This window comes from Nematostella vectensis, chromosome 9 (assembly GCF_932526225.1).
Source record: "Nematostella vectensis chromosome 9, jaNemVect1.1, whole genome shotgun sequence".
NCBI classification, from domain to species: domain Eukaryota; kingdom Metazoa; phylum Cnidaria; class Anthozoa; order Actiniaria; family Edwardsiidae; genus Nematostella; species Nematostella vectensis.
Window position 1 is genome coordinate 284,464 of NC_064042.1, and position 18,222 is coordinate 302,685.

The 18,222-nt window shown below is 41.6% G+C and overlaps 1 protein-coding gene and 1 long non-coding RNA gene across 3 annotated transcripts in view; one reads left to right on the top strand and one right to left on the bottom strand.

Moving 5' to 3' along the window:
• Positions 1-15: 15 nt before the first annotated feature.
• Positions 16-18,222, top strand: part of LOC5502981 (dynein axonemal heavy chain 8) — a 43,144-nt gene continuing 24,937 nt past the window's right edge. For both annotated transcript variants that reach the window (XR_007313627.1, XM_048732130.1), the window contains exons 1-47: positions 16-123; positions 498-765; positions 886-1,023; positions 1,098-1,185; positions 1,480-1,634; positions 1,798-1,990; positions 2,172-2,335; positions 2,599-2,775; positions 3,063-3,176; positions 3,525-3,632; positions 3,910-4,158; positions 4,468-4,665; positions 5,044-5,120; positions 5,214-5,313; positions 5,512-5,767; positions 6,320-6,507; positions 6,665-6,745; positions 6,841-6,957; positions 7,026-7,145; positions 7,424-7,773; positions 8,090-8,204; positions 8,318-8,504; positions 8,690-8,877; positions 9,071-9,203; positions 9,371-9,606; positions 9,873-9,977; positions 10,051-10,164; positions 10,233-10,295; positions 10,481-10,719; positions 10,942-11,182; positions 11,613-11,812; positions 12,168-12,321; positions 12,633-12,796; positions 13,113-13,215; positions 13,333-13,437; positions 13,627-13,788; positions 13,942-14,166; positions 14,427-14,679; positions 14,769-14,867; positions 15,110-15,297; positions 15,464-15,550; positions 16,155-16,262; positions 16,356-16,490; positions 16,604-16,765; positions 16,938-17,184; positions 17,432-17,673; positions 17,920-18,060. Coding sequence is in view for 1 of the 2 variants with exons in the window: in XM_048732130.1 (XP_048588087.1) it covers positions 610-765; positions 886-1,023; positions 1,098-1,185; positions 1,480-1,634; positions 1,798-1,990; positions 2,172-2,335; positions 2,599-2,775; positions 3,063-3,176; positions 3,525-3,632; positions 3,910-4,158; positions 4,468-4,665; positions 5,044-5,120; positions 5,214-5,313; positions 5,512-5,767; positions 6,320-6,507; positions 6,665-6,745; positions 6,841-6,957; positions 7,026-7,145; positions 7,424-7,773; positions 8,090-8,204; positions 8,318-8,504; positions 8,690-8,877; positions 9,071-9,203; positions 9,371-9,606; positions 9,873-9,977; positions 10,051-10,164; positions 10,233-10,295; positions 10,481-10,719; positions 10,942-11,182; positions 11,613-11,812; positions 12,168-12,321; positions 12,633-12,796; positions 13,113-13,215; positions 13,333-13,437; positions 13,627-13,788; positions 13,942-14,166; positions 14,427-14,679; positions 14,769-14,867; positions 15,110-15,297; positions 15,464-15,550; positions 16,155-16,262; positions 16,356-16,490; positions 16,604-16,765; positions 16,938-17,184; positions 17,432-17,673; positions 17,920-18,060 (7,425 nt within the window). In the remaining variant the exon portion in view is untranslated. The remainder of the gene's footprint in view (positions 124-497; positions 766-885; positions 1,024-1,097; positions 1,186-1,479; positions 1,635-1,797; positions 1,991-2,171; positions 2,336-2,598; positions 2,776-3,062; positions 3,177-3,524; positions 3,633-3,909; positions 4,159-4,467; positions 4,666-5,043; positions 5,121-5,213; positions 5,314-5,511; positions 5,768-6,319; positions 6,508-6,664; positions 6,746-6,840; positions 6,958-7,025; positions 7,146-7,423; positions 7,774-8,089; positions 8,205-8,317; positions 8,505-8,689; positions 8,878-9,070; positions 9,204-9,370; positions 9,607-9,872; positions 9,978-10,050; positions 10,165-10,232; positions 10,296-10,480; positions 10,720-10,941; positions 11,183-11,612; positions 11,813-12,167; positions 12,322-12,632; positions 12,797-13,112; positions 13,216-13,332; positions 13,438-13,626; positions 13,789-13,941; positions 14,167-14,426; positions 14,680-14,768; positions 14,868-15,109; positions 15,298-15,463; positions 15,551-16,154; positions 16,263-16,355; positions 16,491-16,603; positions 16,766-16,937; positions 17,185-17,431; positions 17,674-17,919; positions 18,061-18,222) is intronic.
• LOC125572162 lies at positions 12,542-16,140 on the bottom strand. The gene is made up of 2 exons (XR_007313629.1): positions 15,640-16,140; positions 12,542-14,658 (listed from the first exon to the last, which is right to left on the bottom strand). It is a non-coding gene; the product is annotated as an uncharacterized LOC125572162 (long non-coding RNA).

The following is an 18,222-nucleotide window of genomic DNA, read 5'->3' on the forward strand; positions in this document are numbered from 1 at the left end:
TTATGGCGCGTATATTTCACCGCGGTTCACTTTGCTGCTGCTCTCGCAAGGAGACATCTCGTTTCTACCAAAATGTTGTTACAACCTTTGCGCAATTTAATAGGGTAAATTTATAATTTCAAGGTAAGAATCGGTCTCTTTTCGCAACTGTAGCTTCTGGGAGATGCATTTTGCTCAAGTTTTGAGATTTATAGTACAGAATCCGCACTTTATTTATCAACCGCTTCAAGTTGTCAAAGTCGAACAAGTCAAGAGCTCATTCATTGTTTAGGAGTATTTATTTTTGTTGAATTTTCCTTGTTCTTTGTATGAATGAAATAAGAAAGAAACGCCTTCTGAGCTGAACTTCTGAATTTTATATAGCTATTTACGTGTGTATGAAAATATTTACGATATTTACAAAAAACGTATTAACTACTAAGAAAATATTGACAATTTCATTTCAATTTGCAAGTGCGTTTGATTACTTAACTTATTTGATTGATTTTTATTGATAGGTATGTAGAACACAAAGGAAGAAAAACCTGGTAGGAATATTTCAAATTCAACAGTCTGGAGAACATAAAAAAAACTCCAAAGAATCCGCACTATATAGTAGATAGAGCCGAGATGAAGAAGAGAAATGGTTCTCGCAAGTTGTCCATCCCGGGAGCAATGGAGGGAAGCAAGCATAACATGAGCTTCCAGGACAAAAGCAGGCGTAGGAAAAGTGTGGCTGCGCAGTTTGCACACCCAGTGGCCGGAGAAACTGTCAAAGAGAGACAGGTTTGTTGAGTAGCATTTTATAACTGTTGTATATCTGTCACACGTAACATACACTAAAAGGCCAACACAAACTCTGACAACTCTAGTTTTCTTTTACTTTTTATCAAATGTTTTCTACAGCAACGGATAAGAGAGAGCCGAGAGTCCAGAAGGAAGAACATTAAGGATGAGCATAAATTTATCATGCGCATTGTCAGTGACTACCTGGGCACAATAGATGCAAGTGCAATTGAAGAATTCATTGTTGATTCCGATGAAGTAAGTAATGAAAATATGACAATTTCAATTGTTTTACAAAGAAGTAGAAACTATTGTTATATTTTTTTTTTCAGTCTATGGAAATTTTCCAAAGTTTCTTCAAAGTTGGCGGAAGAAGGTCATTGATGTTTTTCTTCCAAGAGTGCACTGATGAAGGGGGCGGTAAGTGAGATAGGCTTAGATCAAATGGCGTGTGAATTGCAGTCGCACCATTCTAAACAAAATTGATTAAGATTAACCATTGAACTGGTTCGGTCGAGATATGACCATGGAGCGGTAAACATGGGATCGAGCTTCTCGTTAATCCAATTTTTGTGTGCAATAAACAGCCATCTAGTCATTCCTAGGGAGGCATCGTAATAAAGCGTACCTGGCACACCATTTAATCTAGCCATAAACTTTTTAATCCATATCCAAAGGAATCATTACTTATGTTGTTTTGTAATGGTTTGTTAGAGCTGCGTGCACGTGCAGTGATGCAGACGCCAAAGGCTTCTCCTGCATACATCTTGCATCTGACGGACGGCATGTCAGAAGGCCTTCATGGTCAGATGGTGTATTGTATTAGGGCAGATAATAAGAAAGAAATGAAAATGAAGATAATCGGTGAGGTAATAAATTGTATTGAACATGTTTATATCATTATCAAATCCAAAATAATCAGAACCATCAATTCATCATTATCAGGATTTGTTGTTAAAGGTTACCGAAAGGTTGTAGATAATTGTCTTGTCAGTTTGTATGTGCAAGCACTCAGGTAGCTTTCTTTTTCAGGAGTGCTCTTTTGGAAAGCTAGATATTTCCAAGGATGGTATGCTTTCTTCAGTTAAGAAGCATCTTACATCAGTCTACGTGCCATCCATTCAGGCAATGGAGAGATGGGGCGATTTATCTGACACACCGCAGGGCATGCAAGTCAGGCAGGAATTCCTTGATTCCTTGGATAGCTTTGTCAAATTCACGGATAGTAAGTCATAATTACTATATATAGTTCATTTGCATGAAGTGATGAAATGTCACAATGAATGGAGGGTAATATTTTTTAGCATGTATTGTAAAAGAGGCCAGCCTAAATATTGTGCAATAGAAATCATTGAATGCCGGGGATTAGCCTATAGTACCTGAGAGCTAACATCCAATACCCTCAGGTGCTAGTGCTGGTGCTGCAGAGGCTGTCAAGCTGCATCCATGTGAAGTGGTAGACTTCTTAGATTATGAGACTCATGCAGACTTCCAGCAACTCGCTGCCAGTCAGGAGATCGTTACTGCTCTAGAAGAGCTTGTTGAGTCCTGGTGCAAGCAGGTTGAAAAGGTAAAATAATAGCAATCTACATAATACTGGTTTGGTGCCATGTTGGCTGAAAAGATCACAGCGCTAAAGTGAAATTCTAAATACGGAGGTGGACTTCTCTTCACCTACATGGCTGTGCTTGTGAATTTAAAAGATGCTGAAAGATGTGCGTTTCCTGGGTCTCATCTTCTTTGAGTTGATTCATAAGAATCTTCGCATAGAAGGAGATGGAGTTATATGGAAGAAGAAGACGATGATCATGGTCATTGATCTTAATCTTGTAGGTACTTGCAGAAAGTGAACAGATGCGCCGTGAGGCCGATGACACGGGACCCATGGCGGAACTCGAGCACTGGAAGATGAGAATGGCCAAGTTCAACTCGCTTGTCGAGCAGATCAAGGGGTTTGAGTGTCGCTGTGTCATCAAAACTCTGCAAATTGCCAAATCAAAAGTACTTAAGGTGAACAAATAGAACGGTTATTGGAAGGGGAAAAGTCTTAACCAAGCGCCTTATTTTGTCAGTCAAACCCTATTCTTCAAATTTTGTGGATTGTGGTGGTCAAAAAAAGCTCGCATTTGCGAAAATGCCATCCAGGTGGTATAGATTAGTCGTTTGTTTTCTCAGGGCTTTAGCTTGTGACTAATGCTACAGTAATGCAGTCCAGTCTAAGCACTTCAGATAAAATGGTGCTGTGGATGTTCTTTTTACCTTTTAATATTATCGTTTCTCCTTTTTTATCTCTGAAGTGGTGGCGCCAACTGGATTCCCGAATCACAGACGCTGCTAACGAATCTAAAGATAACGTCAAGTTCTTGTATACACTGGAGAAGGCGTGTGAGCCGCTCTACCGCACTGACCCGGTAAGAACCCGATAGCATGACAAGTACCACTTATACATCATCAGAACATCACCGAAATGAACTGAACTGAACCAATGGAACAATCGCAACAACAGCAAGAAAAGGGTATTACGTATCTAAGAATGTCTAATATTCCCAAAATAGAGATCGCCTAAACGGAACTCGCATATACAGTACGGAACACATTTCCAAGTCCCTGCTTATCATATCAAATTGCCTCAGATATGAGCTATTTTGTGTATAATTTAAAGTAATCACAGGTCTCAGATAAGCCTGTTTATTCGGGTTCTACTGTATTTCTTATCTAACAGACTATATCGATGGTTAACAGATTGTGGTATGTTTCAGGCGGGTATGATTGACTGTATCGCGGTGCTGATCAACTCGATCCAGATGATTCATTCGATCTCTCGTTACTATAATACCTCGCAGCACATGTCTGCCTTATTTGTCAAGGTCAGTAAGTCTGTCTTATATATGGAATAACAAATTAGAAAACCGACGATGGGATATCTCAGCAAACCTCTTAGCAAAAATAGCTTTCTTTCGTCAGCTGTAAGACAAACATCAAGCCAAACCTGATTGATATAGAATTCTCCCTCATACTCATGTTAATGTTTATGCGCTTCACATTTGTCGACGTATTCTTGGGGCTTGGAAGGGCTAGAGTATGTCAACTGGAAGATGCTAGATGTGTGAAGTTTCCTTGAGTTTATGTTGAATTTGCATTTAGGTGACAAACCAAATGGTGGCAGCGTGTAAGATTTACGTCACGGACCGTGGCATGACACGAGTGTGGGACCACCCCAGACAACCTCTCATTGAGAAGCTCAAGGTCTGCCTCAAGCTCAACGCCGAATACCAGAACTGCTTCCAAAGGACTAAGAAGCGGATCGCCCGGGACCCAGGCCAGAAGTCATTTGGCTTCTCTGAGATGTACATCTTTTGCAAGTTTGACGCGTTCTGCAAACGAATTGAAAAGGTAGAAAAATTCTAGCTGTTGCTACACAAAAAGCTCTTTACTGTTTCTGTGCTGTTGTGGTCTATGATATCTCAGCTGTTGTGGCCTACGATATATATATATTTTTTTTATTGTCGTTGTTCTTCTTGAGTTGGGCTGAAGATGATTATGATATTTCAGTAAAGACTATGATGCCAATGAGCTTCTTTTACTGTTTTCGTTTATTTTATTTTTTTTTTGGGGGGGGTGGGGGGTGGTATGAGAAACTTGATGGTGGAGCTTATCTCCGTCCTTCCGGCCCTTACCCAGCCAGCTCTTTGTGAATTCTAGATCATCACGGTCCTGAATGCATTGGAGACGTTCTCCGTCCTCTCCAAATCCAAGATCGAAGGCATCGAATCTATTGCACAGAAATTCAACCACATCTATTCGACTCTGCGCAAGAAGCCCTACGATCCACTTGACCATCGCAGATTAGATTTCGACACAGATTTCACTGAGTTCTCACGACAAATGAATGAACTGGAGGTAACAGATTCTTAGTAAACTGTCACACAATTCAGTCTCCTGCTTGATTTCATGTCTCATTGTCCTTGAATCATAATATAGGAATCACGGGTGACCCAGTGTGTCAGCGCGTCAGCGTATGGGGCCTCTCACCTCTGCTCAAACGAGTTCGATTCCCGGACGAGACATGGATAGTATCTTTCTGTTTCTCGGCCCTGAATTTGACTTGTTGAACGTTTGTGAGCTTACTAGAAGCTTGTGTTCCTCAGTTCCAAGATGGTTCATTATTAATACATTAGGATTTTAAATGTGAAGCGCTTAGAACATGGTTGGTATAAGCGCTATATAAATGCTAATTTATAATTTAAGTAATCTCTATTTCTTCCTATTTCTCCTCAGTGCTACTTGGAAAACTTTATGAATGCTTGCTTTGCTAAGATCAAGTCTACATCGATTGCCTTGGAACTGTTGTGCAGGTGATGTATAAACAAGTGTCTTGGATGTGACCAATAATTTATTTTATTTTATGTTGGTAAGGTTGCAATAACTTGTGTTTGGTTTGGGAATAGGTTCGAGAAGCTTGGCATCCCGAGACTAAAACAACCAATAGAAGACAAGTTCTCTGATTTGCTCCAGATGTTTGGCAAAGAGATCGAAATCATGAAGAAGGTATAACTCATATATAGTCGGTCCCTCCTCGAAAAGGTTACCCTAGATAAATAAGGGCTTGGCTGCCTTTAATTATAGGTGATGAAGGAGGCCTACATGTGCGAGAGGAACAGGGATTCACGTCTTTGCTTCTGTTTCACTGAAAATGATAGCACATCTTTTTGAAATATTTCTCCTCTCACTGTTTGCGTATTTCAGGTGTATCAAGCACAGTGCAACTCACCCGAGGTGGCACGTGACCTTCCGCCAATCGTGGGCCGCATCACATGGGCTAAGCAGATGATGCGTCATATCCGGGACCCAATGGACGTGTTCGAGAGGCATCCCTCTTGTTTTCGGACCAACGAGGCCCGTTCCATCATCAAGAACTTCAACCATCTGGCTGCAGTGCTGACTGAGTTTGAATACATTTATCACCAAGGCTGGCTGAGACAGGTTGATCAGGCCAGGAGTGGTAAGAAGACTTAAGATCAAAATTAAATTTGCCCATGCGATAAAACGCAAATCATCATCCGTCGTAAGGAGTATAGTATGTTATAGTTAGTTAAGATAAGTTTGTTAAGACATTTTTTATTGAGAGTGACACTTCACATGAATACAGATAGTATACATGTGGCTCACGGAAAATTATTAAATTATTACAAATATACATAACGATAATATAATCATAACAAATATACATATCGTTTTACAAAAGTGTTAAACGAAACAATTTTCAGTAGGAACAGTTTTTATATGTTTAACTATAAAGCCTTTAGTTCAGCACTAAAAGTAGCAAGGGATTTTGCTTTCTCTAACATTCAATGTTCTGTCCTAGTACCACACCCCCATCGATTATCAGCTTGTCGGCATCACGTATTCTTTTACATCGATAAGTCATTGTCACTGTTATCGATCTCAACGCACATTATCACAAATTTGCACCTCGCTTTATAAAACTTGAAAGTGAAAAGAAGGACCAGGGACAGTAAGAACCATGCAGATCACCGCATGATTCTTGTTCTAGGTCTGCAAGCGTCTTTGCTCGTTCGGCATCCGGACTCGGGCGAGCTGTACGTGAACTTTGACCCTCAGTTGTACCAACTTATCCGCGAGACGGAATGCATGATGAAGATGAACCTACAGGTCCCTAACAACGCCAAGCTTCTGTACATGAACCGTCACCAGCTGAAGAAGACATCCAGCAAGCTCAAGGTAACAATGTTAATAACATTGTTCTATAGGAGATAGGTAGACAGTTATTTTTTTAGGAGAATTAGGTGATAGGAAAAAGGGCAAATGTGGGAAGGACAAGATGGGAATAATGTGATCAACAAGTTTACTCCAATTTTTTCATTTTAACTCATGTTAGCTCATGTTGGAAGAAGTTGTGTCGGTGAAGGCAAATATCCCTAACATCTTCCAACCTCTGATGGCACCGCACATCGAAAGGGTATGAGCGTCCAATTTGTTGAATCTTTATCTACCCGTGCTAGGTATTCATTGTTATCTAATTCATCCTTTCTTGGTTATGTTGTCGCTTTTAAGGTGGATGCAGCTATCAGTCCAGGCATAACTATGCTGAACTGGAACTCACTAAACATCGAGAACTACTGCAAGAACGTCTACACGCGCCTTAGAGAACTGGATCTGCTCATAAAAACCGTATGTCGCAAATAAAAAAGACATTTCACAGAAATTCCTTTTTTTTACTCTTACCATTTTTATTATAGGTAAATGATATCCGTGACTCACGGATCGATAGTGTACTGAAGGAGATCAGCGAGATCACTTTGTGCGAAGTCCCTGATGATCAGCCTTGGACAACTGACGAGTTTATCACCAAAACTCAGGTAATACGAATAAGCCTTCAGTAGATGTGTCTACACATGAACAACAGCTGTAAGCATGGTCGCGGTTATTTGCTTTTTGTATATTGTTTTGGTTTCAGAAATCGTAAGAAATCGTAACGTTTTAATTATACGGTTACTACTATTGAGTTGCTCAAAATCGCTTATTATTTAGGAATCCCTTTGATATTCCCGAAAAAGTAAGCTTTTGGTGAGTCCGTTTCTAAACTAATGCTGAATGACATGATTCCAATTACACCAATTCACTTAAAACCTCACAGAAAATCTGTAACCGAGTGGGCGGCATCCTCGATAAGAAGAGCCTTCAAGTGGAAGAGGCTGTGCACGAGCTCGTCGACATCTTTAAGTTATCCCTCGAGCAAATAGGGGTCCACGAGCTTGGCAGCAAGGCCAAACCCCCGGACAAGGAGAAGGAACGGAAATCTGAAAGCCGAGAGGGTAAAGAGAAGGAAGGTCAGCGCGAAAAGACACCCAAGCCGACCGACGAGAAAACTCTAGAAGAGGAGATCGGGGAGCTCATCCTCTATTTCAATCAGAGAACGTTTGACGCGCTGCTTAGAGCGACACGGAATGCTTTGGACGGTATCAAGCGACGCGTGTTTTGTAGCAGGTACGCTATTAATCATCTGCACATTCTTACGTTCTTATACACCGACCAGTGGGTGATTATCTATATTTGCCTCTTAAAAGTTTGCCTTCCGAAAAGGGTCATGTCGAAAATGGTGTTTGTATGATACTTGCCAGCTAACTCAACAAAATGTGTAAATTGCAAATGCAAAGGATTGTCGTTGATCTACTAAGTACAGAATATATTAAACTAACGGGTTGCGGGTCTTTCAGAAAATGAATTAGTTAAATAGAAACAGCTTACCAGCACATATTTCCTATGGATTGACCTGACATTACTGGTTTTGTTATTACTGCAGCTCTACGCGGTCGTTCTCCAAGAGAGCCTTCTATGTCAGCAACGCACTTGCTGTCGAGAGCTACACCAAAGGACCTTTCTTCAAGGCGGAAATCACACTCGCTATTCCACAAGTGGTAAGAATCAGGCATAGTAACACTACACTCTTGATCGCCTTGATAATGTTTCTTTAATCTTACCGAATTTAAACTGGGCATACTTGTAAATTATTGTTTGCTGTTGTTGTTAGATTATTCAGCCATCCCTTGAAGATATCCAGCAGGCGCTGAACAAAGCCGCGCAGAGAGTGCTTGAGGTCAGTCGCTCTGTCGGGCAGTGGGGACAGAAACGCTTCAGGACTCTGGGTTTCTACGATGAGCCAGACCCAAGGGGGACCTTTCAACACACCAAGAAAACTGAACGAGCCGCAACATCAAGTAAGATGGGGTTAATTGTTATATGGAAAGTGTGAGAATTCCTGTTATTTTATTTCGTTTACGCAATAACATTTGCAATATGATAGCATTGTTTATAATCGTGGTTACCCTTATCAACTCGCTTTTCTATTGACGGAACGAAATGGCTGTTGTACCGATTTCAATACATTACGCCATTTCTGCAGATGAGGAGCTCGCACCTTCCAAGCTCAAGAACTACTACAAAGCGATATCGGAGCACAAGGACGTTACCAAACTTCTGATGATTCTCACTTCATCTATCAGCTCCACCAAGGCTGAAGTGATTGGATGTCTGGATCAGTTTAGCCAGTACCACTTTGTCTGGGAAGGGGACAAGGAAAGTGTTGTCAAGGTAAGCTGGAGAAAAAGAAGTATTTGGAGATATGCTAATAGCGAGAAGTGGAACAAGCTATCATTTTCCTAATCTTGTATTCAGATGTGCGCATTACCTCGGTAAATGGAGGTTCGAACTTCAGTCCTTTTGAGGAGTGATTGTTGTCCTCTACCTATATCAAGTCTTTGAACCTTAATTTTGTTCTCGTTAGGTATTCGTGGCGTCGGACCCTTTGCTGTCTGACTTCAGAACCGAGATCTTGAAGTACCAAACTTTAGAACAGGAGATTGAGAACATACCAGCATCATTCAGAGTGGGACACGGAGCGATCGAGTTATATTCTGGTAACATCAAATGTAGTAACAGCATTATTGATTGAACTGTACACTGTTACCTTGGTATGTCAATCCTTTGATTTGTCTAAAACTTCAAGCCTGCACTGTCTGGAATTCATACATACATACTTGCAGGCTCCTTGTATTACAAAGGTTATTCTTTGTTGGTTTCATAGAACCGTTGAAGATCGCGCTTACTGTTGAGATTCGCGGCTGGAAGTTGTTGTTCGGTCACAGCATCAATAACAAGTACCGTGTTTGCATGGATGAGATCTCGCAGTTCCTGGGAGACTACAGCAAGAGGCTGGGTAGACCTATCCAGGACTTGGAGGACGTGCGGGGTGCCATGGCTGCCTTGGAAGACGTGCGCCAGAACGAGATACGCATCGATATGACACTAGGCCCCGTAGAGGTAAGACATGCAGGAGAAGTAGCTGACAGTAGTTGAAGCAGCAGAAGAAAAAAAAAACAATGCTGTAGACAATGCCTTTTATCAACACAGCCTTCGACGCTCATTTTATGCAAGATGGTTTGGCGTGTGTGGTGTTTCGATTTAATACAACTTGACGACGACAAGCATGAGTGTAAACGCATTTGGGTCCCAAGGAAATAGTTTACCATTTATGCCAACTAAAATTTTATCTAGGAGTTGGTAAATTCTCAATGTTTTAATTACAGGAAGCGTATGCCATGCTGAACAAATTCGAGGTCGCTGTCGCTAGGGAAGAGGTGGAAAGAGTGGACACCTTGAGATATTCTTTTGAGAAGCTTCTGGCCCAGGCGGTAAGCACTTGTTTGCCAACTCTTTACTAACATTCCTTCAGTAAAATAACACGTTTTTACGTTATCAAACCAGAGGGATATTCAGAGCCACCTTGTCAAGATCCAGCCCAAGTTCAAGGCAGACCTCTTGGGCAGCGTCGAAATTTATCAACACAACGTCGTCGACTTCACAAGCAACTACGAGGAGGTAACGCTTTGCTTCGACTTAGATCTCCCCTGGGCAACCTAGAAATGACTGAGTCCATGTGTTTACAGATCGGACCAATGGTTGGAGGAATAACTCCGCAGGAAGCTAGCGAAAGACTCAGCGTTTTCCAGGTAATATATACCCTAGGTTTATGCACATAGTATTTCATGTTATGTTTTCCATATATTCTAGGCATCTGAAGACTTATAAGGTAACAGGTGGGGCACGGCGACTTGGAGGCATGGAAACTGTGATAAGAGTATGGTCTGTTTCCCTTCTGATATCACAGAGTGACAACATGCCTTTCTATCTGTAGAGTCGTTTTGACGATCTCTGGCGTAAGTTCGTCACCTACTCTGGCGGAGAGCAGCTGTTCGGCCTGGAAGTAACCGAGTACCCAGACTTGGTACGCATCAAGAAGGAGCTGGGCTTACTGCAGAAGCTCTACGGTCTGTACAACGCGGTGATTGACGGTGTCAACGGTTACTATGACATTCTTTGGACTGAGGTGGATATTGAGAAGATCAACAATGAGCTGCTAGACTTTCAGAACAGGTAGATTTGTACTATACTCATATAAAAATAATAATACGTCTTGCACTTAATTAATGCAAAATGGCTTCACTGGACAAACAAACATTTACGACCAAAGCTTTCAGGATAGACAGTAATTTTGAAAACAGTGATAAACCCATGTAACTTTCTACTTTTGGTTTAATTATAGATGTAGTCAAACGACAAAAAGTGCTGTTTGCTCATACCATTCTTTCTTTTCAGATGCCGTAAGCTCCCTAAAGCTTTAAAGGAGTGGGACGCTTTCAATGAGCTCAAAAAGAAAATCGACGACTTCAACGAATGCTGTCCACTTCTTGAATTGATGGCGAACAAGGCGATGAAGGAGAGGCATTGGGAACGCCTTTCCAACCTAACCGGCCATAAGTTTGATGTGGAGAATGAAAACTTTCTGCTTCGAAACATCATGGAGGCGCCTCTACTCAAACACAAGGAAGATATTGAGGTAGGTAACGGTCGTTTAAAAAAAAAGGTGGTTCTCCCTAGGACGTAAGCGAACAAGCGAGAATCGGACGGTTGCAAGCACAAGAAAAGCAAGCATTTGTTTACTTACCCCTTTTATTGCGTTTAAGTCGGAATCAAGCATTCTTAAGTTTTGATAGCTTTGCGAGAACCATAAGTTTTGATATTCATAATATCCTTTTTTAGCATAACTTAATTTTTTGTTCAAAGTAAATATGCTTGTGCGGACGCAGCAAAAGTCACCTCTTTGCAGTGATATGCTTTTATTTTCGCATAAGTTTGTAGGACTATATTTTTGTGATTTTTTTTTGCAAGCTCGTGCCTTTTTATGCGCTAAAGGGGATAGCAGAGTAATTTAGCTTAAGGCTGTGACTCTAGAAAGGTGATATTTTCTATCTTCCTCTTTTGCGTAGGATATCTGCATCTCGGCTGTCAAGGAGAAGGATATTGAGGCCAAACTGAGCCAGGTGGTGGCAGACTGGAAGTCACAAGAGTTCAGCTTTGCAAGCTTCAAGAATCGCGGTGAACTGCTACTGAAAGGTGGAGAGACAACTGAGATTGTGTCACTTTTAGAAGACAGCTTGATGGTCCTGGGTTCTCTGCTTAGCAACAGGTTTGTTGTCAACAAGTTTATTGATCTCTATTCTTCTCGTCTATTTTTTATGCTTAAAAATCAAACTTGAATCAAACCAAAATCCTTCACTAATCGGGTCCTAGCTAGACATTTTGGATTGAAACCCGATTTGCTATTGCAGCAAAAGAACGGATGATCTTTGTAAATAGCCTTTAGTTTTTTTTTTCTCAAGAAGCATGAAGTGCTGTTGTCTTCCATTTTATCACCTATTTTTTATTTCTCTTTTAAAAATATACTTTACATTGATGCAATAAAAACATTTTATTGTTACCCCTTTCAACCATTTTAATTGTTCTATTAACCGTGATTTCGATGGAATTTTGTTCCAATTCAGATACAATGCTCCATTCAAAAAGGACATCCAGTCATGGGTGCAGAAGTTGTCAAACACGTCGGACATTATCGAGAACTGGATGGTGGTGCAGAATTTATGGGTCTACTTGGAAGCCGTATTCGTGGGTGGTGACATCGCTAAACAACTACCTAAGGTACGGCATTTTGTTATGAGATGGTGCTAGCCATAAATGATTTTTATATTAATAATTATTGTGGTGTTGGTTATTATGTCGATATGTGATACAGTCATATCGTGATGACTGTACAATGCTGAAAATATTGTATTGGAGGGGGGGGGGGGGGGGGAGCGCGCGAGAAATGACTTACATTGAATCGTCAATGCAATGAAAAATTAAAAAAAAGGCGACAACATTTTTTTTTCAACATGGTAGCATGTTTTTTTAATGTTCTTAAGGGAAGATTATTTATGAAGACGTTAAAACCAACTCATTTGTTACTGTAGGAAGCAAAGAGGTTCGGGAACATCGACAAGTCGTGGGTGAAAATCATGACACGTGCGCACGAGACATCTAATGTAGTCACGTGCTGTGTAGGAGACGAGACCATGGGCCAGCTGCTACCTCATCTACTAGAGCAGCTTGAGCTCTGTCAGAAATCCCTTACAGGGTAGGTCATGTACCTATTGAATACTACTTTTTTTTACTAGAACAACTAAAATCTCTTCGCTTATTAACAAATATAGCAGAGTGCTATAGTGATATAGAGTGCTATAGTTGTAGGGTGGCTTAATTGTATGTATATAATTTAACTTGCTAGTGACATATTCTAAACAATATTGGGGCGTTTTGACTTAAAATTGAAACACATGATGATACACATAGTTTACCCGGTAAAGGACGCGAGCCCTCTTCTTAAAACGACTTTCCACACTACAAGCAACCAATCACACTGGTGTCATGCTCATGGTTGCCTTCTCTTTCAGATATCTCGAGAAGAAGCGACTCGTGTTTCCTCGATTCTTTTTCGTGTCGGATCCTGCGCTGCTCGAGATTCTCGGTCAAGCTAGTGACTCGCATACAATCCAGGTAACCAGCAGGGTGTATTGTTATAAGTCTTCCTGAAGCACCTGCTGGGGCAGGAACTCAAGGGGCATTGTAATCAAGGGAACCAAAGTTAAGGCAACTCTTTCAACCTGTTTACAGGCTCACCTGTTAAACGTCTTTGACAATGTGAAAACTGTGGATTTCCACGAGAAAGATTACGACAGGATTCTATCCATTGTGTCGTCTGAAGGTGAAACCGTTCCGGTGAGTGTGAAAATGGCAGTAAAACAGTGCAAATTATTTTTATACTACTGACAGCAGTAATATAGCAAACGATGGCAATAACGTTGGGATTCAACACTATACAACATTGTTGTCCCGTTCTAGGGAGTTTCGTAGTAGCCCTGTAAGTTGCAATAACTGTTTTTTTCAAGAGGCTATTCTTTGTTTTAGCTTGAGACAGCCGTGATGGCAAAAGGCAACGTCGAGATCTGGCTTGGTGACCTGCTGAATCAGGCAATGAGTTCCTTGCACGGTGTCATCAGGGATGCGTTCCACGCCATCAACGACCCTGCGTTCGCACTCATGTCCTTCATGAATACCTTTCCAGCCCAGGTAGGGTCATGAAGACAATCTTTTTTTTTTTTTTTTTTTTCAGGCATCACTTCTTTGATCCTTTGTTTTTATCACGATTTCATCACATTTGCATACACAGTTCTCGCTTTACTTGAATCTGCTTTTCTACGTTACGCGCTTTTCTCGTGGCAGGTTGGCTTGCTTGGCATTCAGATGATATGGACCCGGGACGCAGAAGAAGCGCTCAAACACGCGCGTCACGACAAGAAAATCATGGCGTCCACCAACCAGAAGTTTCTGAACCTGCTGAACTCCCTTATCGACGTCACAACTCAAGAGCTCACCAAGATGGAGCGCACCAAGTTCGAGACGCTCGTCACCATCCACGTGCATCAGAGGGACATCTTTGACGATCTGGTAAAGTGCTCCTGTGACAAACAAATGATTATAATGAATTATAAACGGGTCGATTGGTTATGAATGTACCAGTACAGTAAACGTAGAAATTATCGCGCTTATCTATTTTCTCTCATGTCGAAAACTAAAAACAAAAAATGCACAAATAACTTAAATTTGTGTTTATGTTAAGATAGGGAGTAATGAAAAGGGTGTTTCACGAAACACTGTATGCTAATATTATTAATTTAAAAATGTCAATGCCTTTGAAATTCTTGTAGGTAAAGATGCATATCCGGTCAGTTACAGACTTCGAATGGCTCAAACAGTCTCGCTTCTACTTCAAAGAGGATATCGACGACTGCATAGTTTCCATTACTGACGTAGATTTCAGCTACCAAAACGAGTTCCTGGGTTGCACTGACAGGCTTGTCATCACCCCGCTAACCGATAGATGTTACATCACGCTCGCCCAGGCGCTGGGCATGTCCATGGGAGGAGCTCCCGCCGGCCCTGCAGGGACAGGCAAGACGGGTAAGTTACTGGACACAACAAGTATATGCTCTGTATTCAAAGGTCAACTAGAACGCTTATCAATTGGTGGGCGATTTGATTTCTTATAGAGACGACTAAAGACATGGGTAAAGCCCTTGGCAAGTACGTGGTGGTATTTAACTGCTCTGATCAGATGGACTTCCGTGGATTAGGAAGAATCTACAAGGGTATTTTGTCTCTGTTATCTTTGTTGTTATCTTGATTATTAGTATTTACGTTGTCATAATAAAAATCACAATCGTCCACGTTTTATCAACCATTGACACATTGATGATTTTTTATCTTTATTTTCTATTTTTACTATTGCACATCGTAATGGATCGTCAAGAGTTACTGCCACAATAGCACTCCTCTTACCATACCAAATATTTTGCTGATAAAAAATCATTGCTTTCATTACTTGTTTTAGGTCTTGCTCAGTCCGGCAGTTGGGGGTGCTTTGACGAGTTTAACCGTATTGAGCTCCCTGTGCTCTCCGTGGCTGCGCAACAAATCTACATCGTGCTGACCGCCAAAAAAGACCGAAAAACGCAGTTTATTTTCTCTGATGGGGACGTGGTTGACCTAAATCCTGAGTTCGGTATCTTCCTCACAATGGTACATAACAAGCGTTTTCAAAAATATGAAAATGTTCATACTAAAAAAAAATAGATATAATCACAACCAAACGTCAGATGTTTGAACTTCTTATCAAGTGGATACAATATGAACAGACGGTCTTTGTTTTTTTTAACGCTGTTTGACTGTAATTGTGATTGTTTAGAATCCTGGCTATGCCGGTCGTCAGGAGCTGCCTGAGAACCTCAAAATCCAGTTCCGAACTGTCGCTATGATGGTTCCCGATAGACAGGTAGGCCAATCATTATCAAACCTGTACCCGCGATTCTACGTATTCGGGCACAGGAAACGCTAATCACGACACAAACTTTGATTACTCACCCGATCGATAACAACAACTCTGAACTTTATTTCGACACTACCGCTTACTGTAGCGATGAAAGGATATATGTATCTTGAGTCCTTGATCCTTGGGTTCACCAACTGTAGTCCCTGAGTCTGTAAACTATCCGTAAATCCGTAGACTGACTCTGAAACTGTCGTATTCGTTGCCGGGTTTCTTGTGAAACTGCCTTATTCGTTGCCGGGTTTGTTGTGAAACTGCCGTATTCGTTGTATGTTTCTTGTGGTATCAAATTCTACGAATGGGTAAATTATCAACAACTATAACCTGTAAAAATTATAATGAAATGTCAACGCTTACATTTGTGTCCTTGTAAAACCTTGAAACTAAACGCCTTGACCGTGTTCTTGTAAAACCTTGAAAGTAAATGCCTTCACCGAGTTCGACTGCTGTTCACGTGTTCTGAGCAGGGGTAGGCTCCTTGCCGGCCGTAACTAAACAAGTAACTCGAGGGTTGTGGAGTCAGCACATTCAGTCTTTATTCGTTTTGCAGATCATCATGCGTGTCAAGCTTGCCAGTTGTGGTTTCATCGAGAACGTCATCTTGGCACAGAAGTTTTACACGTTATACAAACTCTGCGAAGAGCAGCTCAGCAAACAGGTAAGATCGTAAAGGGGCGCCTACATCCTGTGTTGGAACGTATGGCGGGACGATTCGACCTCCAAGTACTGATTGCACTCTGCTTTGCAACAGGTTCACTACGATTTCGGTCTGCGTAACATCCTGTCTGTGCTTCGTACACTGGGCGCAGCCAAACGTGCTAGTCCTCAAGACAGCGAGTCCACAACCGTCATGAGAGTGTTGCGTGACATGAACCTCTCCAAGCTGGTGAGAATAATTAAATATTAGATTATTGTGCTCAAACCTCCAACTTTGTAATGGATGTTGCGTGACATTGTTTCACTTAATGGCCAGTTAACGATAACGACGCTATTTCAAAGGTCGATGAGGATGAGCCACTTTTCCTGAGCCTCATAAACGATCTCTTCCCTGGCATCACCTTGGACAAGGCTGGTTATCCAGAGCTGGAGGCTGCCATACAAAAGAACACGGAAAACGCCGGACTCATATTCCACCCACCCTGGGTACTTAAACTCATTCAGGTAATAAACAAATCAAATATCATTTGAAACTATGGGAAAAAGGAAACAATACAAGTTACCTTTTTTGCATTTTTCCAACAACAGCTCTTATATTTCTGTCTTTTTTTGTTTAGTATGGGTGTATGTTTGTTAGTAATTCGGAACTGACCTACAAGTGTCGTCTTGTTAACAGCTTTACGAGACTCAGCGTGTGCGCCACGGCATGATGGCACTCGGTCCTAGTGGCGCAGGCAAGACGGCTTGTATCAACGTGCTGATGAAGGCCATGGGTGAATGTGGACAGCCTCATCGCGAGCTCAGAATGAACCCCAAGGCCATCACGGCGCCGCAGATGTTCGGGCGACTTGACGTCGCCACCAATGACTGGACAGACGGTATCTTCTCAACTCTATGGAGAAAGACTCTCAAGGCCAAGAAAGGTAATGAAACTCTTCTTTGGATAAACAAAAATGTAATAAATTAACTTCTCTAAAGCGAACACGCTACTAATAGTACCTTGTGTTTTAAAGTATAGCCTTTCTGATCATTCAGGAAACCCAAATCCCTTTCCTGTTATGATGGGCTTGTAAATGGAGAACACGGAGCCTATTTTCTACCTACGCTCTCTTATCCATCTATGCTCGCATGATATATTGTCGCCATTTAAATTCTCTCTGTGCATTCCAGGTGAGAATATCTGGATCGTGCTGGACGGTCCCGTGGACGCCATCTGGATCGAGAACCTGAACAGCGTGCTGGATGATAACAAGACCCTGACGCTCGCAAACGGAGATAGGATTCCTATGAGCCCTCAGTGTAAAGTCGTGTTCGAGCCACACAACATCGACAACGCGTCACCCGCTACTGTGTCACGCAACGGCATGGTGTACATGAGCTCTTCCGTCATGGACTGGAAACCTATACTCAAGGTAGACTGTTGCTTCGTAGCTTCGTTTGTTTTTAAGGCAAAATCGCAACTTCCGAGCAACACGTTTCCCGAACATGTAGAAATAACTGTCGTTCCCCTTTCCTAATGCTACATTTTGTGTGTCTCCATATAAACATAGTTAAATATTATCTATCAACTATGATATAAAGGATTTCCAAGGTTTTACCACTCGCCATATGTAATCCGTCATTTGACCTTGCTCTTTTTTGTGTGTCTCTTCTTGTAGGCTTGGTTGAACTCCCGCGAGCCTAAAGAGCACGACGTTTTTGAGCAGCTTTTCGACTGTGTCTTTGATGAATTGCACACCTACATGAAGCAGAGCTTGCACCCCAAGATGGACGTACTGGAGTGTAATGTCATTGCGCAGGTACACAGACTTACACGGGCCTATGACGTTATGATCGTAGGTCATTATGTCGTAGTAAGGGAATGTAATGAGTTGCTTACCCTAGGGGAAAAACGCCATTATTTCGTAGTAAGGGAATGTAATGAGTTGCTTACCCTAGGGGAAACGCCATTATGGGATAAA